We start from the raw sequence: 15756 nt of genomic DNA on the forward strand, positions 1-15756 counted from the left end.
TTTGTCTACCCTTTTATATGCATTACTTCAACTCTGATATACAGTAAGGTTTTTAATATAGACAGTGTAGGACCATCCCAATTAGGGTCACCTAGTCGCTGGTGTGACGGCTTGTATACTTTTTTTGATCAAAAATAGTTCACTAAGTACCCTATATTTCATATGCAACTTTGCTTTACATTTATATATAATGATGGTAGGGATGTGATATATTTTTTGTCTTTTGTAGGTTTTGTATCTTTTTGCTAGTGTGAACATGCTCTTATTTCTTGCATGTGTACCATCTTAGACCTCAGTTCACATTGCTTGTTTTTTTGTGTTGTTTGCATTCTGTGCAAATTAGGGGTGTGGCATCCCCCTTGTTGAGCTGGTCAGTATATATGTAGCTTACCACGGGCTTGGGTGGTCTGATATTGGGACCCGGTTCTATTTGTCTACCCTTTTATATGCATTACTTCAACTTTGATATACAGTAAGGTTTTTAATATAGACAGTGTGGGACCGTCCCATTTAGGGTCACCTTGTCGCTGGTGGGACGGCTTGTATACTTTTTTTGATCAAAAATTGTTCACTAAGTACCCTATATTTCATATACAACTTTGCTTTACATTTATATATAATGATGGTAGGGATGTGATATATTTTTTGTCTTTTGTAGGTTTTGTATCTTTTTGCTAGTGTGAACATGCTCTTATTTCTTGCATATGTACCATCTTAGACCTCAGTTCACATTGCTTGGTGACATGAAGAAAGGAAGTTGTAAAGCTTTTAAACATTTGTAATACTTTATGTAAAGAACAAACAAAGAACAACATATCTATCAAGTCTTGGTCTATTTAATTGTTTTTACCTTGTCTGATGGCTTGGCATGCATAATGTAAAGCAACTAAGGAAGAAGAGCAGGCAGTGTCAATTGATAGGGATGGTCCCGTCAGATTAAAGCAGTATGATATCCTGTTTGCAGCGATGCTTGTTGCTGTCCCAGTGCCATTAAAATGATTAATGTTATCTGGAGAATTATTATACACACTGACAGCATCTCTGTTCATAAGACCTGTATACAATAATACATTATTCTGTGTTAACATCGTCTTAATTTATTTTCTTATTATTCTGTACATAGTGGATTAATAATAATGTAATGATAACATTACTACAACATTTATAAAGAGCATAATGAAAATGTAAAATGCAAAACATTCTAATTGACAAAGTGCAATGTAATTAGTGGAGGGCAGAGCAAACAGTAATGATTGTGATGATGACATGTAGAATAGCTGTATTGACATAGGAAAGTGGAAATCATTTGATTTTGTTTAATCACGCAGGGTAAAAAGATGCCCACAGTCCCTGAATCAAAGCATAAAGGAGTTTCCTGGTTTTGGAATACCCATCTCCCATTTGAAGTTTGTACTGAACTGTACTCACCCTCCTCAGGTCCAGTGCCGAGTCTCCGCCTCTGTTCCTATTGTCGGTTATTGTCTGCAGCACCTTCGTCACGTTAACAGCACTGCAGCCAATTATTGAGTTTATCAGCTTGGAAGTTAAATTAATTAGATTTAAACCGTTTTGAGGAGAACAAACATGGCTAACATATAGCCTCCAAAAAACAACAAAATTGTATTATTGATAATATTAAAAAGCCGGAACAAACAAATAACCCAAGTGTGAACAGATCAAGTACACTCATGAATCACCAAACCACCCCCCCTCAAAAAAAGGGTGTGTATAGGGTAGTGAATAGGGTCCAAGTTAGGGGTTGTGTCAATAACACCCAAGCCCTCAGGATTCCCCACCATTTGTACGTAAGGCCACCACCCTACTACCTCCTATATATAGCCAGAAAAATTGAGATTTAAACGGAGTCCCATATGATGTTGGTTCATATCTCTCAGTGTACCGAGCTAATTAAGTGACAAAAGTGCATAAAGTAATACAGTGCATATAAAAACTGAAAAGACAAGTTTCCCACTAGGCTCTTATGATAGAGACTAGACACAGTATAAATATCTTGACTAACAGGACCCTAAGTCAAAGAACCTATATGCTGATAACCAGCCTTGCAGTGGAGGTTGGCACCCTAGTTAAAGCAGGCGATATGGCACCCACGCTCCACGGCGGCTTTCCCTGACTTGCCCTGGTTAGACCTAGGACTATATCGTTTGTTGCATAACAGTCATATGCAGACAATGAATATACGGCATAACAATAATAATGCATTAAATGGAAACTTACCTTGATATGAATATACACTGTGTGCAGAATTATTAGGCAAATGAGTATTTTGATCACATGATACTTTTTATACATGTTGTCCTACTCCAAGCTGCATAGGCTTGAGAGCCAACTACCAATTAAGTAAATCTGGTGATGTGCATCTCTGTAATAAGGAGGGGTGTTGACTAATGACATCAACACCCTATATAAGGTGTGCTTAATTATTAGGCAACTTCCTTTCCTTTGGCAAAATGGGTCAGAAGAGAGATTTGACGGGCTCTGAAAAGTCCAAAATTGTGAGATGTCTTTCAGAGGGATGCAGCAGTCTTGAAATTTCCAAACTTTTCAAGCGTGATCACCGAACAATCAAGTGTTTTATAGCAAATAGCCAACAGGGTCGCAAGAAGCGTGTTGGCCAAAAAAGGCGCAAAATAACTGCCCATGAATTGAGGAAAATCAAGTGTGAAGCTGCCAAGATGCCATTCGCCACCAGTTTTGCCATATTTCAGGGCTGCAACGTTACTGGAGTATCAAAAAGCACAAGGTGTGCGATACTCAGGGACATGGCCAAGGTAAGGAAGGCTGAAAAACGACCACCTTTGAACAAGAAACATAAGATAAAACGTCAAGAATGGGTCAAGAAATATCTTAAGACTGATTTTTCAAAGGTTTTATGGACTGATGAAATGAGAGTGACTCTTGATAGGCCAGATGGATGGGCCAGAGGCTGGATCAGTAAAGGGCAGAGGGCTCCACTCCGACTCAGACGCCAGCAAGGTGGAGGTGGGGTACTGGTATGGGCTGGTATCATCAAAGATGAACTTGCGGGACCTTTTCGGGTTGAGGATGGAGTGAAGCTCAACTCCCAGACCTACGGCCAGTTTCTGGAAGACAACTTCTTCAAGCAGTGGTACAGGGAGAAGTCGGTATTGTTCAAGAAAAACATGATTTTCATGCAGGACAATGCTCCATCACATGCACCCAACTTCTCCACAGTGTGGCTGGCCAGTAAAGGTCTAAAAGAAGAAAAAATAATGACATGGCCCCCTTGTTCACCTGATCTGAAACCCATAGAGAACCTGTGGTCCATCATAAAATGTGAGATCTACAGGGAGGGAAAACAGTACACCTCTCAGAACAGTGTCTGGGAGGCTGTGGTGGCTGCTGCACGCAATGTTGATCAAAAACAGATCAAGCAACTGACACAATCTATGGATGGAAGGCTGTTGAGTGTCATCATAAAGAAAGGTGGCTATATTGATCACTAATTTTTTTTGTTTTTGTTTTTGCATGTCAGAAATATTTATTTCTTTATTTTGTGCACTGATATTGGTTTACCTGGTGAAAATAAATAAGTGAGATGGGATTATATTTGGCCTTTATTAAGTTGCCTAATAATTCTGAACAGTAATAATTAACTGCACAAACAGATATCCTCCTAGCCAAATCTAAAAAAAACCCACTCCAATTTCCAAAAATATTAAGCTTGGATATTTATGAGCCTTTTGGGTTGATTGAGAACATAGTTGTTGGTCAATAATAAAAATAATCCTTTAAAATACAAGTGTGGCACCCCAGGGGTCTGGTTGCCACGGTGATAGAAATATCACGTCTGGAAGCAAGTGGGAGGTTCCCTGGTCAGGAGCCCTTGAACATGCAACACCTCCTGTCCCAGACCAGATAGGGGAGGAACCTGCCCTATATAAACTGGGTCTGGGGCGGGGTTAGTGAGACTAGAGACTGGAGACTGAGACAGAGCTGAGTCTAGTTCTGAGTGAAGTTCCAGACACAGGGAAAGCAACAGCTAGGAGCACTGTAGGAGCAAGAGCTGAGTGTCAGGGACTGGAAGCAGATATTGTTCGTCCTGGCTGAAGACACTACGACCGGACAACGGAGTCCGAGGCTCTGAGGATCTCTAAGTCCAGCAGCAGAAACCAGCCGGCAGGGGATTCTAGGTCCTCTGGCCATAGAAGCCCGGAGGCTCAGTCACGAGCAAGGGACCAGCACCGCCATCAAGGAGCGGAGGCTATCAGAAGGCCCCAAGTCACCAGCCATACGGGTGAGCACCACACAGTATACTCAGGGACATGGGCTACTTCCACTCGGTTACAGCAAGGTAGCCAGGAAGAGTGCAGACAGACGGGGAGGCCTACAACTCCACCTGGCCAGGGGAACTCCTGTTTGTTCACAGCCTGACCAGGCCCCTTATGCTAGCCAGTACTCCCGGGAGGGTCTGCCTTATCATCATCAGTAAAGACCCTGAACTGCACTGCAAAGACTCTGAGTCGTTCCTGCTTCACCGTGCACCATCACCCCCAGCATCCTATTACACTGCCCTGAGGCTACACTCTTCCTGTGGGGAGTTATCCAATCCCTGTACTGCATATCTACATCAGCCTCAGCAGTCTGTCTTGCAGCGGTGGTCCTCCCTGACCGCAATCCACAGGTGGCGTAGTCGGACATTCAAAACCCTACAAATAGACTGCCACAGCATTTAGTCTGACCACCCTGAGCCACGGGATCAGGTTGCCACAACTACCCCCATCATTGCACTGAAGCCCGGTTCCGAGTGCCCCACGGCCCAGGGGGCGAGTCAGCTTTTGGCGTAGTTGGCAGGATTGTGACCAACCCGCCACAAACGGGTATTGCGCGCCTGAAAAGACTGTACACGTACCTCAAAAGTCGTTTCCCGCCATCTTCAGTCGTTTCCCGCCATCTTCAGTCGTTTCCCGCCGTCTTCAGCCGTTTTCCCGCCATCGGATGCCATCTTCGGGACGCCGCGTGGGAAGAAGAGGGACGTGGACGTCCAAACCGCGCGAGACCTGAAGCCCCGCCTTACGCACGGACTCTGCGCAAGGTCCTGAAAGGAGCCAAGCGGACGCTGACGTCACCAAGGCGCGACGCAAGGTCCTCCACCCCGACGATCGCCTGCGGAGCCGCGGCCTACGGAGAAGAAGCAACAGCAGGTAGGCCACGGTCGACGGGGGGGAGGAGGATGTTGGAAGCGGAGGGGACTGCCACCGCCAGCGCGGCCGCTGCAATGCCATTGACAATGCCTTACATCCCCGGAGCGGCCTGGCTGCCCCAATACTCAGGGGAGTCGCATACCCTAAGCGACTTTAAAGAGAAACTGTACAGCCTATTTAAAGTATACCCCCTGACGGAGGGACAAAAAGTGAGCATATTGATAGGTCAGCTAACCGGCGCAGCCCAATGTGAAGTAAAGTCCTGGTCAGTCAGGGACAAGGAGACCGTGAAGGAGATCTTAGCCCGTCTGAAGGACACTTTTGACACCCGCACCTCAGCAGAGATCAAAATGAGATTTTATAGGTGCAAGCAGCGGGCCCAAGACAGTATAAGAGACTATGCTTTGAATTTGCAGGAGGCCCTGGGAGCCATTAAACAGGCAGACCCTGACAGTGTGCAGAATGCAGATGAACTGTTGACTGAGCAATTCATTGAGGGTCTGCTGTCCAACGCCCACCGAACCCAGTTACGTGCAATGGCCTTGCAGAACCCTGGGTTAGACTTTGCAAAGTTCAAAGACTGGGCCATCTGGGTGCTCCGAGAACCGGCACCGGGTAGCGCTGTAACCCACCGGTGCCCTGCTATTACCTATCACCAGGAGGCGGCGCCTTTGTCTGCAGAGCCTGTGGGAGCTGGTGCGCAGGCTTTGGATAAAGACCCGGCTGCAGACCTGCACCATCCGGTCCAAGAACTGACCAAAAGCGTTGCCGCATTAACCAGGACTGTGCAGTCGTTACAGGTATCCTCTCCAGGAAGGATCAAGCTGGCCACCAGTCCGGAGGACGTCCCGTGGCGCCAACAGAGGAGGATCCCATCGTCCAGAGGAAGACCCAGCAATCGCTACAACGAGGACGGACAGCCCATCTGCCGCCGCTGCAACCAACCAGGACATATGGCAAGATACTGTAATTTAAACGAGTCCAACCTGGGGCAAAGGCCCAACCCCCAGGCGTAAGATCATCAGGCCCATCAAACTGGCGTGACAAGTATGTGGGGGGACGACTGGTCTTGCCCGTGGTACTGGATGGCATTCCCATGAGTGCACTGTTGGACACCGGGTCGCAGATCCCCTATGTACTTTTCAAGCAATACTGGGATGACACGGATATTACCCGTTACCCAGATAATGACTTGAGCATCATCGCCAGTAATGGTCAGCTCGTGACGCAGATCGGGTTCAAGGAGGTGACCATCAAAATTGGTAAAGTTGAACTGCCGGCGCAGGGACTGATTATTGTGGACATTGACCGTCATGAAAGTCACCCTAAAATAACCTTGGGTACTAACATTATTGAGAATTGCATTTCAGAAGTAATTGCCATTTTACAGCAGGTTACGTTGAACGCCAGCTCCGGCCAGCAGCGTGTCCTACAAAAGGAGATCCGGGCACTGATGAAAAGGCAACAGGTAGAACTGTCGGGTGGTGAGATTGGTAGCGTTAGGATGAGTGACCCGTTCCCTATCGCCATGCCCCCAAAGGGTGAGATGATGATCTGGTGTCAGGCAGCTATTGGTCTGAGGGGTAGAGACTATCAAGCTATGGTAAAACCCGTTTACTCAGACAGTAGGCCCACTATTTTGACGGCACGGGGGGTGGTTGATGTCCGCCATGGGAGGGTACCTGTCCGCATCCTAAACATTGGGGAAAGAGAAGTATACTTGCCCCGGTATGCCACGCTAGCCAAATTGTTCACCATTAACCAGAACTCTGTAAAGGCCATGGGACCCTTGCCTCCATCTCCCCCAGAGGAAGGTAACGGCTCCAAGAAACAAATGGAGGACTGGTGCCAGAAGCTGCACGTGGGCACTGGCTCCACTCCCCAACACCAGAAACAGGGAGTCTACCGGGTGGTTCAGGAGTACGAAAGAGTCTTTAGCAAACACCCGCTAGACTTTGGGCAAGTAAAGGGGGTAGAACATCAAATCCCCACAGGAGACCATCCACCCATAAAAGAGAGATACCGGCTTGTACCCCCTGCACACTATTAGAATGCCAAGGGAATGTTGCGAGAAATGAAGGAGGCTGGGGTAATCAGGGATAGCTGTAGCCCCTGGGCAGCTCCACTAGTTCTTGTGACAAAGAAAGATGGCACCATGAGGATGTGTGTAGATTACAGAAAGATCAACCGTATCACACACAAAGATGCGTACCCGTTACCTAGGATAGAAGAATCTTTAGCTGCATTAAAATCTGCTAACTTCTTCTCCACTTTGGATCTTACTAGCGGGTACAGGCAGGTTCCTGTAGTAGAGGCAGACAAGGAGAAGACCGCGTTTACCACCCTGATGGGTCTCAGTGAATTCAACTGTATGCCGTTCGGACTCTGCAACGCACTAGGGACCTTCCAGAGGCTGATGGAGTGCTGTCTGGGGCACAGAAATTTTGAGACGGTCCTGCTATACCTGGACGATGTCATCGTGTATTCCAAGACCTATGAGGACCACCTAAAGCACCTGGCAGAAGTGTTCGATGCCCTGGCAGGCTTTGGCCTAAAGGTGAAACCCTCCAAGTGTCATCTACTGAAACCAAGGGTGCAGTACCTGGGACACGTGGTGAGTGCTGATGGAGTAGCTCCTGACCCTGATAAGATCACAGTGTTTAAGGACTGGCCAAGACCCTCCAACATAAAGGAAGTGAGGCCGTTCCTCGGGTTGGTAGGCTACTACCGAAGATTCATTCCTGGTTTCACCAAAATGGCTGCTCCTATGCAGGACCTCCTAATAGGCCAGTCCAGAAAGGCCAAAAACCAGAAGCCACCCTTCAGGTGGGACAAGCTGGAAGAGGAGTCCTTCCGCCAGCTGAAAATGGTCCTCGCGGGGGATGAAATCCTGGCGTACCCTGATTACGGCCAGCCCTTTATTCTCCACACGGACGCGAGCAACATCGGACTAGGAGCGGTGCTGTCCCAGATCCAGCAGGGGAGAGAACGGGTAATCGCTTATGCCAGCCGAAAACTACGGCCCACAGAGAGAAACCCTGAGAATTATAGCTCCTTCAAGCTAGAGTTCCTGGCAGTGGTGTGGGCAGTGACGGAGTGATTCAAGCATTGCCTTGCCTCTTCCAAGTTCACCGTGTACACGGACAACAACCCGTTGATACATCTGGACACTGCGAAACTTGGTGCCCTGGAGCAGAGATGGATGGCCCGCCTGTCCAACTATGACTTCACCATCAAATACCGGGCAGGACGCTCAAATGCCAATGCAGACGCCCTCTCCAGGATGCCGAACTTACCGGACGGAGGGGAAGATCCGAAGGAACTGGAAGAAATTGAAGTCCCCGCGTTTCACCGTCATGGGATTACCCAGTATTCCCACCGGGTAAGGGACAGGCACTCCGCCACGTTCAATCCCTTACCCCAATACAGCTGGGCGGAGACGCAAGACAGTGACCCAGCAGTCCGCTTGGTAAAAGAGATGCTGACGCAGGCTGATGCCCGCCTTGACCCAGACGCCCCAGAGGAGACCAAACAGCTGTGGAAGGAGAAGAGTAAACTGTTTCTCTACAAGGGGAAGCTGTGCCGGAGAACTGTCAACTCCCGGACACATGAGCTGACCTGGCAGGTAGTGGTCCCGAGACGGGACACGACTATGGTCCTGGAGGCATACCACGACGGAGCAGGGCACTTCGGATGGAAGAAGCTGGAGTTCCTGTTGCGTGACCGGTTCTTCTGGGTAGACATGAGAGTGGCCATTGAGAGATGGTGCAGAGACTGCGGCCCGTGCAACCTGAGGAGGAAGGACCGTGCCAGCCAGAAGACCCCCCTGCAGCCCATCATCACGAAGCAACCACTAGAACTGGTAGCCCTGGACTATGTGAAGCTGGCTCCAAGTAGGTCCGGGTACGTCTACGCCCTCACCATCGTAGACCACTACTCCCGGTTCGGTGGTGGTCCCTGTTAAGGACTTAATGGCTCAAACAGCAGCTAGAGCCTTCCAGCAGCACTTCTGCCGTCCACACGGGTATCCGGAGCAAGTGTTCACTGACCAAGGTCCAGCCTTCGAAAGCGGAGGTCTTCCAGGAGTTCTGCAACTTGTATGGCTGCAAGAAGATAAGGACAACGCCTTACCACCCCCAAACCAACGGGATGTATGAGAAAATGAACCAGGTAGTGATAAACCTGCTCAAGACGTTGCCTCTGGAGGAACGCAACCTGTGGCCTGAGAAACAGCCTGATCTGGTGGACTTGTATAACCATATCCCAGTAAATTCCACCAACTGCACCCCGGCTTACCTAATGAGAGCAAGGCCTGGTAAGCTGCCAATTAACCTGGAGATGGGAGTCCTGACACCCGAGGACACCTCGCCAGAAGCAGACTGGGACACGGAACGGCAGCAGCAGTACCGGAAAGTACAGGAGACCGTGGAGCGAAGTCTGTCTCAAGCAAGAGGAAGGCAAGAGAGGACTTATAACCAACATGCTCCCGCTGTTCCCCTGGCACCTGGAGAGCAGGTCTTGAAGAGGAAGAGACGGCTCCACAAGTTGGATGACCAGTGGGAGAAGGACCCGTACACCGTACTGCCCTCAAGTCATGAGAACCCAAAAGTATGTGTCATCAGTAAGGATGGAGGAGAGACCACAGCCACTGTCTCCAGAAACCACCTGAAGAAGTGTCCTGAGCAGCTACAAGGTGCTGAAGAAGACCAGGATATCCTTCAACCCGCAGAGGAAAAGGAAGAAATGATCAGTACCGTACTCGGAGACTTTCCCCGGTCCTGGACTCAAATCAACAACGCAGTCGTGGTACCCGTCATCACCTTTCTCCAGCCAGCCCCTCAAGGGCCTACAGAAGAACAGGGAGTGTCGGGAGAGCAGCCAGCCCAGGAGGCAGAAGGATCCATACAAGCAGCCCAGGAGAATCAACCCTCTGCTAGTAGTGAGCCTGTCGTGCCCCTAGTAAGCCAAAGAGTACGCAGGAAGCTGCCCGGCTTACCCGCAACACCTCCTACACCCTGTAGTGCAGAGCCAGATAGTGGGTTACGTAGGTCCACCAGGAGCACTAGAGGACAGATGTCCGCTCGCTGGAGAATCTAGAATGTAATGTGGATTAACCTGTAAATTGCAAATGCTGAAAATGGTTTATGTTTTTGTTGCCTGTTTAGTAATTATGTTCCTGTAGTTACCCTGCAGGATTATTTGGACTGCCAGGTTATGGACGCTGAATAACCGAAACTACATTGTAAATAGTTGCACTTGGTGCCTCTTGCAAAGACGGCCACGGAAGAAAAACCTGTCTGGCGTGGCCCCGTGTGGTCCAAAGTAGTTCGCTTCGCCTTGCAGCCACGCCCAGGGCCAACGTTTGGGGTTTGCTTTGGACAGGTCCCCGCACCGTTCAAGACTTCACCTCATAGTTACATAGTTACATAGTTACATAGTTAGTAAAGCCGAATAAAGACTTGCGTCCATCAAGTTCGACCTGTTAGTTCTGTAATTGCTAAAGTTGATCCAGAGGAGGGCAAAAACCCCAAATGATTTAGCCAATCTTCACCTGAGGAAAAATTCCCTCCTGACTCTGAAACCAGCAGTCAGAATAAATCCCTGTATCAACCTACTATTTTATTCTATTTTTAAGTATATGCAGAAATCTGCCTGGTATCTAGAAAAGCATCCAGTCCCCGCTTGAACTGGTTTAGTGAATCCGACATTACCGTCTCCTCACTCAGTGAATTCCATATTCTCACTGCTCTTACCGTAAAGAACCCCTTCCTATGCTGGTGCTGAAACCTTTTCTCTTCCAGTCTTAGTGAATGCCCTCTTGTTACCGTAATATCCCTCCTTTTGAACAAATCCCGGGCAAGGTCTCTATACTGTCCCCTAACATATTTGTACACATTTATTATGTCCCCCCTCAACCTTCTCTTTTCCAGGCTGAATAGTCCTAGTTTTGCCAACCTCTCTGGGTATTGCAGTCCCTCCATTCCCCTTATTAATTTTGTTGCCCTCCTTTGTACCTTTTCAAGCTCATTCATATCCTTTCTATATATTGGGGCCCATAACTGAGCACAGTATTCCAAGTGTGGTCTGACCAGTGCTTTGTACAGTGGAAGAACAATGTTCTCATCCTTTGCAGCTATACCTCTTCTGATACATCCCATTACCCTGTTTGCCCTTACAGCAGTGGCCTGACTTTGGGCACTCCAATTTAGTTTGCTATCAATCAAGATGCCCAAGTCCTTCTCCATCTCTGAATTCCCCAATGATTTCCCATTCAGTGAGTACTGGTGACTTCCATTTTTCCTTCCCATATGTGTGACCTTACATTTCTCCTCGTTAAACCTCATTTGCCATTTAATGCTCCACCTACCCAGCTTATCCAAATCCCTCTGTAGGTCTTCACTATCCTCTTTTGTATTAATTGTTTTACATAACTTTGTGTCATCTGCAAATATTGATATTTTACTATTTATCCTGTTGACTATGTCGTTAATAAAGATATTAAATTAAATTGGGCCTAGTACAGACCCCTGTGGTACCCCACTAGTGACGCTTACCCAATCTGAGTATATTCCATTTATAACCACCCTCTGCCTTCTATCCTTTAGCCAGTTAGCTACCCACTTGCAGACATTTTCCCCCAGCCCCATCATTCTCATTTTGTATACCAACCTATTATGTGGCACGCTATCGAACGCTTTTGAGAAGTCGAGATACACGACATCCACTGGTTCCCCCTGATCTACTCGAGAGCTAACCTCCTCGTAGAAGTCAATCAGGTTTGTTTGGCAGGAGCGATTCCTCATGAATCCATGTTGGTTCGGGGTTAATAGATTATTAGCGTCAAGATGCTCCATGATTGCCTCATTAATAAAGCCTTCAAAAATTTTGCCCACAACGGACGTCAGACTCACCGGCCGATAGTTTCCGGCGTCACTTTTCGCTCCCTTTTTGAATATTGGCACTACATTCGCCTGTCGCCAATCAAGTGGTACAGACCCAGTCTCAACAGAGTCCTTAAATATAAGATATAACGGTCTGTCTATCACATTACTTAGTTCCCTTAGTACCCGTGGGTGTATGCCATCAGGTCCTGGTGATTTGTTTATTTTAATGTTACTGAGGCGTTTCTGTACCCCAGCTTGGGTTAGATTTGTCATACTTAGTGGAGGATTAAGCTTGTCACTTCTCATTTCGCCTGTTAGTTCTTTTTCCTTTGTGAAAGTTGACGAAAAAAATTTATTTAATAGATTAGCTTTATCCTCATCTTTCTCTATGATTTTGCCTTCATCACTTTCTATCGGTTCAATATTATTCGATTTAATCCTTTTACTATTTATATACGTAAAGAACAGTTTGGGATTTGATCTACTTTCCCTAGCAATACGTCTCTCTGTTTCCTCCTTTGCTATTTTTATTTGTTTTTTGCAGGTTCTCGTTTTTTCCTTGTAACACATTAGTGCCTCCTTGCTGTTTTCCTGTTTTAATCTCTTGAATGCCTCTTTTTTGCTATTTAACGCCCCTTTTACGTTCTTATTCAACCATATTGGTTTCCTCTTATTTCTGGCCCTTTTATTCCCATACGGTATATACCTCTCGCACTGAGTATTCAGAATTCTTTTGAAGGTTTCCCATTTACTATTCGTATTTCCTTGATTAAGAACTTTGTCCCAGTCTATAAGTTGAAGGTTTTCTTTCAGCTGATCAAACTTCGCCCTCCTAAAGTTTAATGTTTTAGTTGTTCCCTTATTGATAACCCTACTGAAGGGCATTTTGAAATTGATAATATTATGATCGCTATTACCTAGGTGCCCCCCTATCTGTACCTCAGTTATTCTATCAGGCCTATTAGTCAATATTAAGTCCAACACTGCCTTCCCTCTCGTTGGTTCCTGCACTAGTTGGGAGAGATAATTATCCTTGATATTTGTCAAGAACCTTTTTCCTTTCTGCGATCTACAGGTTTCTGTTTCCCAGTCAATATCCGGGTAGTTGAAGTCCCCCATTACAATCACCTCATTATGTTTTGCTACTTTGTCTATTTGTCCTAATAGCAGTTTCTCATTCTCCTCTGTTATATTGGGTGGCTTATAGCAGACCCCCAGTAATATTTTATTATTATTTTTTGCCCCCTCTATCTCTACCCACATGGACTCGACCCCCTCTTCTCCCTCTCCTATATCTTCCCTTAGTCTGGGCTTTAGACGTGACTTTACATATAAGCAGACTCCTCCGCCCTTCCCCTGTTTCCGGTCCCTTCTAAATAAACTATAATCTGTTAAATTTACCGCCCAGTCGTAGCTATCGTCTAGCCAAGTCTCTGTTATACCTACGATGTCATACCTCTCCTCCGATATAAGCGCCCGCAGCTCATTCGCCTTATTGGTCAGGCTTCTTGAGTTGGTCAGCATGCAAGATAAAACTTTGGGGTTATTTAGCATCCTATTCTTCTCTAACGATCTAACTGTACTATCCCCACCCCCCTCTCCACCCTCATTATATTCACTTCTCCCCTTCCCCCTTGCTTGCCTCACATCCCACCTATTTCCTTGGTTTCCCCCCCCGTCTCTAGTTTAAAAACTCCTCCAACCTATTAGCCATCTTCTTCCCCAGCACCGCTGCACCCTCCCCATTGAGGTGCAGCCCGTCCCTACGGTAGAGCCTGTAGCCGACAGCGAAGTCGGCCCAGTTCTCCATGAACCCAAACCCTTCTGCCTTGCACCAACTCTTTAGCCACTTATTCACCTCCCTAACCTCCCGTTGGCGCTCCTGTGTGGCTCGCGGGATTGGTAGTATTTCTGAGAAAACTACCTTGGAGGTCCTTGCCCTAAGCTTCCTACCTAGATCCCTGAAATCATTTTTAAGGACCCTCCATCTACCACTCACTTTGTCATTGGTGCCAATGTGGACCATGACCGCTGGGTCTTCGCCAGCCCCACCCAGTAACCTGTCAACCCGATCCGCGATGTGCCGGACTCGAGCGCCAGGGAGGCAGCACACCGTTCGGCGATCCCGGTCTTTGTGACAGATTGCCCTGTCTGTCCCCCTAATAATAGAGTCACCCACTACCAGGACCTGTCTAGCCTGCCCTACACTTCCCCCCTCCCCCTCATTACTGGAGCATACACTCCCCCGGCGGTCAGAGGATCTGTCGTGCTCCAATAATGCCGGTTCTGAACCAGCCTTCCTATACTTCTTCCCTCTATCCCTTCTAACTGTTACCCAGCTCCCTGCCTGTTCAGCCTGCGCTTCCCCACTAAGCTCCACCCCCAGTGTTGACCCATTGAGTGTCTGCTCGGTGAGCAGCAAACTCCGTTCCATGTTGTCGATGCTCCTCAGTACCGCTATCTGAGCACTTAGATCCAGGATTTGGGCTTCCAAGTGCACGATATGCTCACATCTCTCGCAGCAGTATGGATCCCTGAGCGGTAGCTCAGGGAATGCATACATTGTGCAAGATGTACACTGCACGGCTCCGGCCAACATGGACGTCATTCTAAATATGGGGATACAGTCAGTATATATGTACAAGTACAAAACACAATTATTTATATATAGGTGTATGGACGGGGATCAATTAGGGATGTGCAAGTGTATCGATTAGATATCGGCGCGGGATCAGTTAAGTATGGACGGGGGATCAATTAAGTATCAATTAAGTATGGACGGGGGATCAGCTGAGTGGGTCAGGTGGATCAATTAACTATGGACTGGGATCAATAAGTATGGACTGGGGAAATAATTAATTGTGGACTAGGGAATCAATCAATTAATTATGGACAGGGGGTTTAATTAAATAGGATGGGGGGTAAAGCAAATAAATAGGTATGGACGGTCACCTCGTTGGGTGACATGGACACCCGGTCACGGACGCGCCGTGACCTCTAAAGACTAAACTTCTTGTACATATGTTGTTGTATTATTGTTTATACCCTGCTATGTTATGTGGCAAAAATGTGTTTAGTCCCGGAGTACTGAATTTCACTAGGGGGGAATGTGGCACCCCAGGGGTCTGGTTGCCACGGTGATAGAAATATCACGTCTGGGAGCAAGTGGGAGGTTCCCTGGTCAGGAGCCCTTGAACATGCAATACCTCCTGTCCCAGACCAGATAGGGAAGGAACCTGCCCTATATAAACTGGGTCTGGGGCGGGGTTAGTGAGACTAGAGACTAGAGACTGGAGACTGAGACAGAGCTGAGTCTAGTTCTGAGTGAAGTTCCAGACACAGGGAAAGCAACAGCTAGGAGCTCTGTAGGAGCAGGAGCTGAGTGCCAGGGACTGGAAGCAGATATTTTTCGTCCTGGCTGAAGACACTACGACCGGACAACGGAGTCCGAGGCTGTGAGGATCTCTAAGTCCAGCAGCAGAAACCAGCCGGCAGGGGATTTCAGGTCCTCTGGCCATAGAAGCCCGGAGGCTCAGTCACGAGCAAGGGACCAGCACCACCATCAAGGAGCGGAGGCTATCAGAAGGCCCCAAGTCACCAGCCATACGGGTGAGCACCACACGGTATACTCAGGGACGTGGGCTACTTCCACTCGCTTACAGCAAGGTAGCCAGGAAGAGTGCAGACTG

General features: G+C 47.6%; 1 protein-coding gene across 7 annotated transcripts in view; it reads right to left on the reverse strand.

Moving 5' to 3' along the window:
- Window positions 1-15756, reverse strand: part of LOC141225085 (mycolipanoate synthase-like) — a 115204-nt gene that overhangs the window by 9139 nt on the left and 90309 nt on the right. For all 7 annotated transcript variants that reach the window (XM_073667009.1, XM_073667010.1, XM_073667007.1 and 4 more), the window contains one exon: window positions 851-1054. In XM_073667009.1, the coding sequence (XP_073523110.1) occupies window positions 851-1054 (204 nt within the window). The remainder of the gene's footprint in view (window positions 1-850; window positions 1055-15756) is intronic.

This window comes from Phyllobates terribilis, unplaced genomic scaffold (assembly GCF_046119375.1).
Source record: "Phyllobates terribilis strain yellow unplaced genomic scaffold, ASM4611937v1 Scaffold_402__1_contigs__length_1722832, whole genome shotgun sequence".
Lineage (NCBI taxonomy): Eukaryota > Metazoa > Chordata > Amphibia > Anura > Dendrobatidae > Phyllobates > Phyllobates terribilis.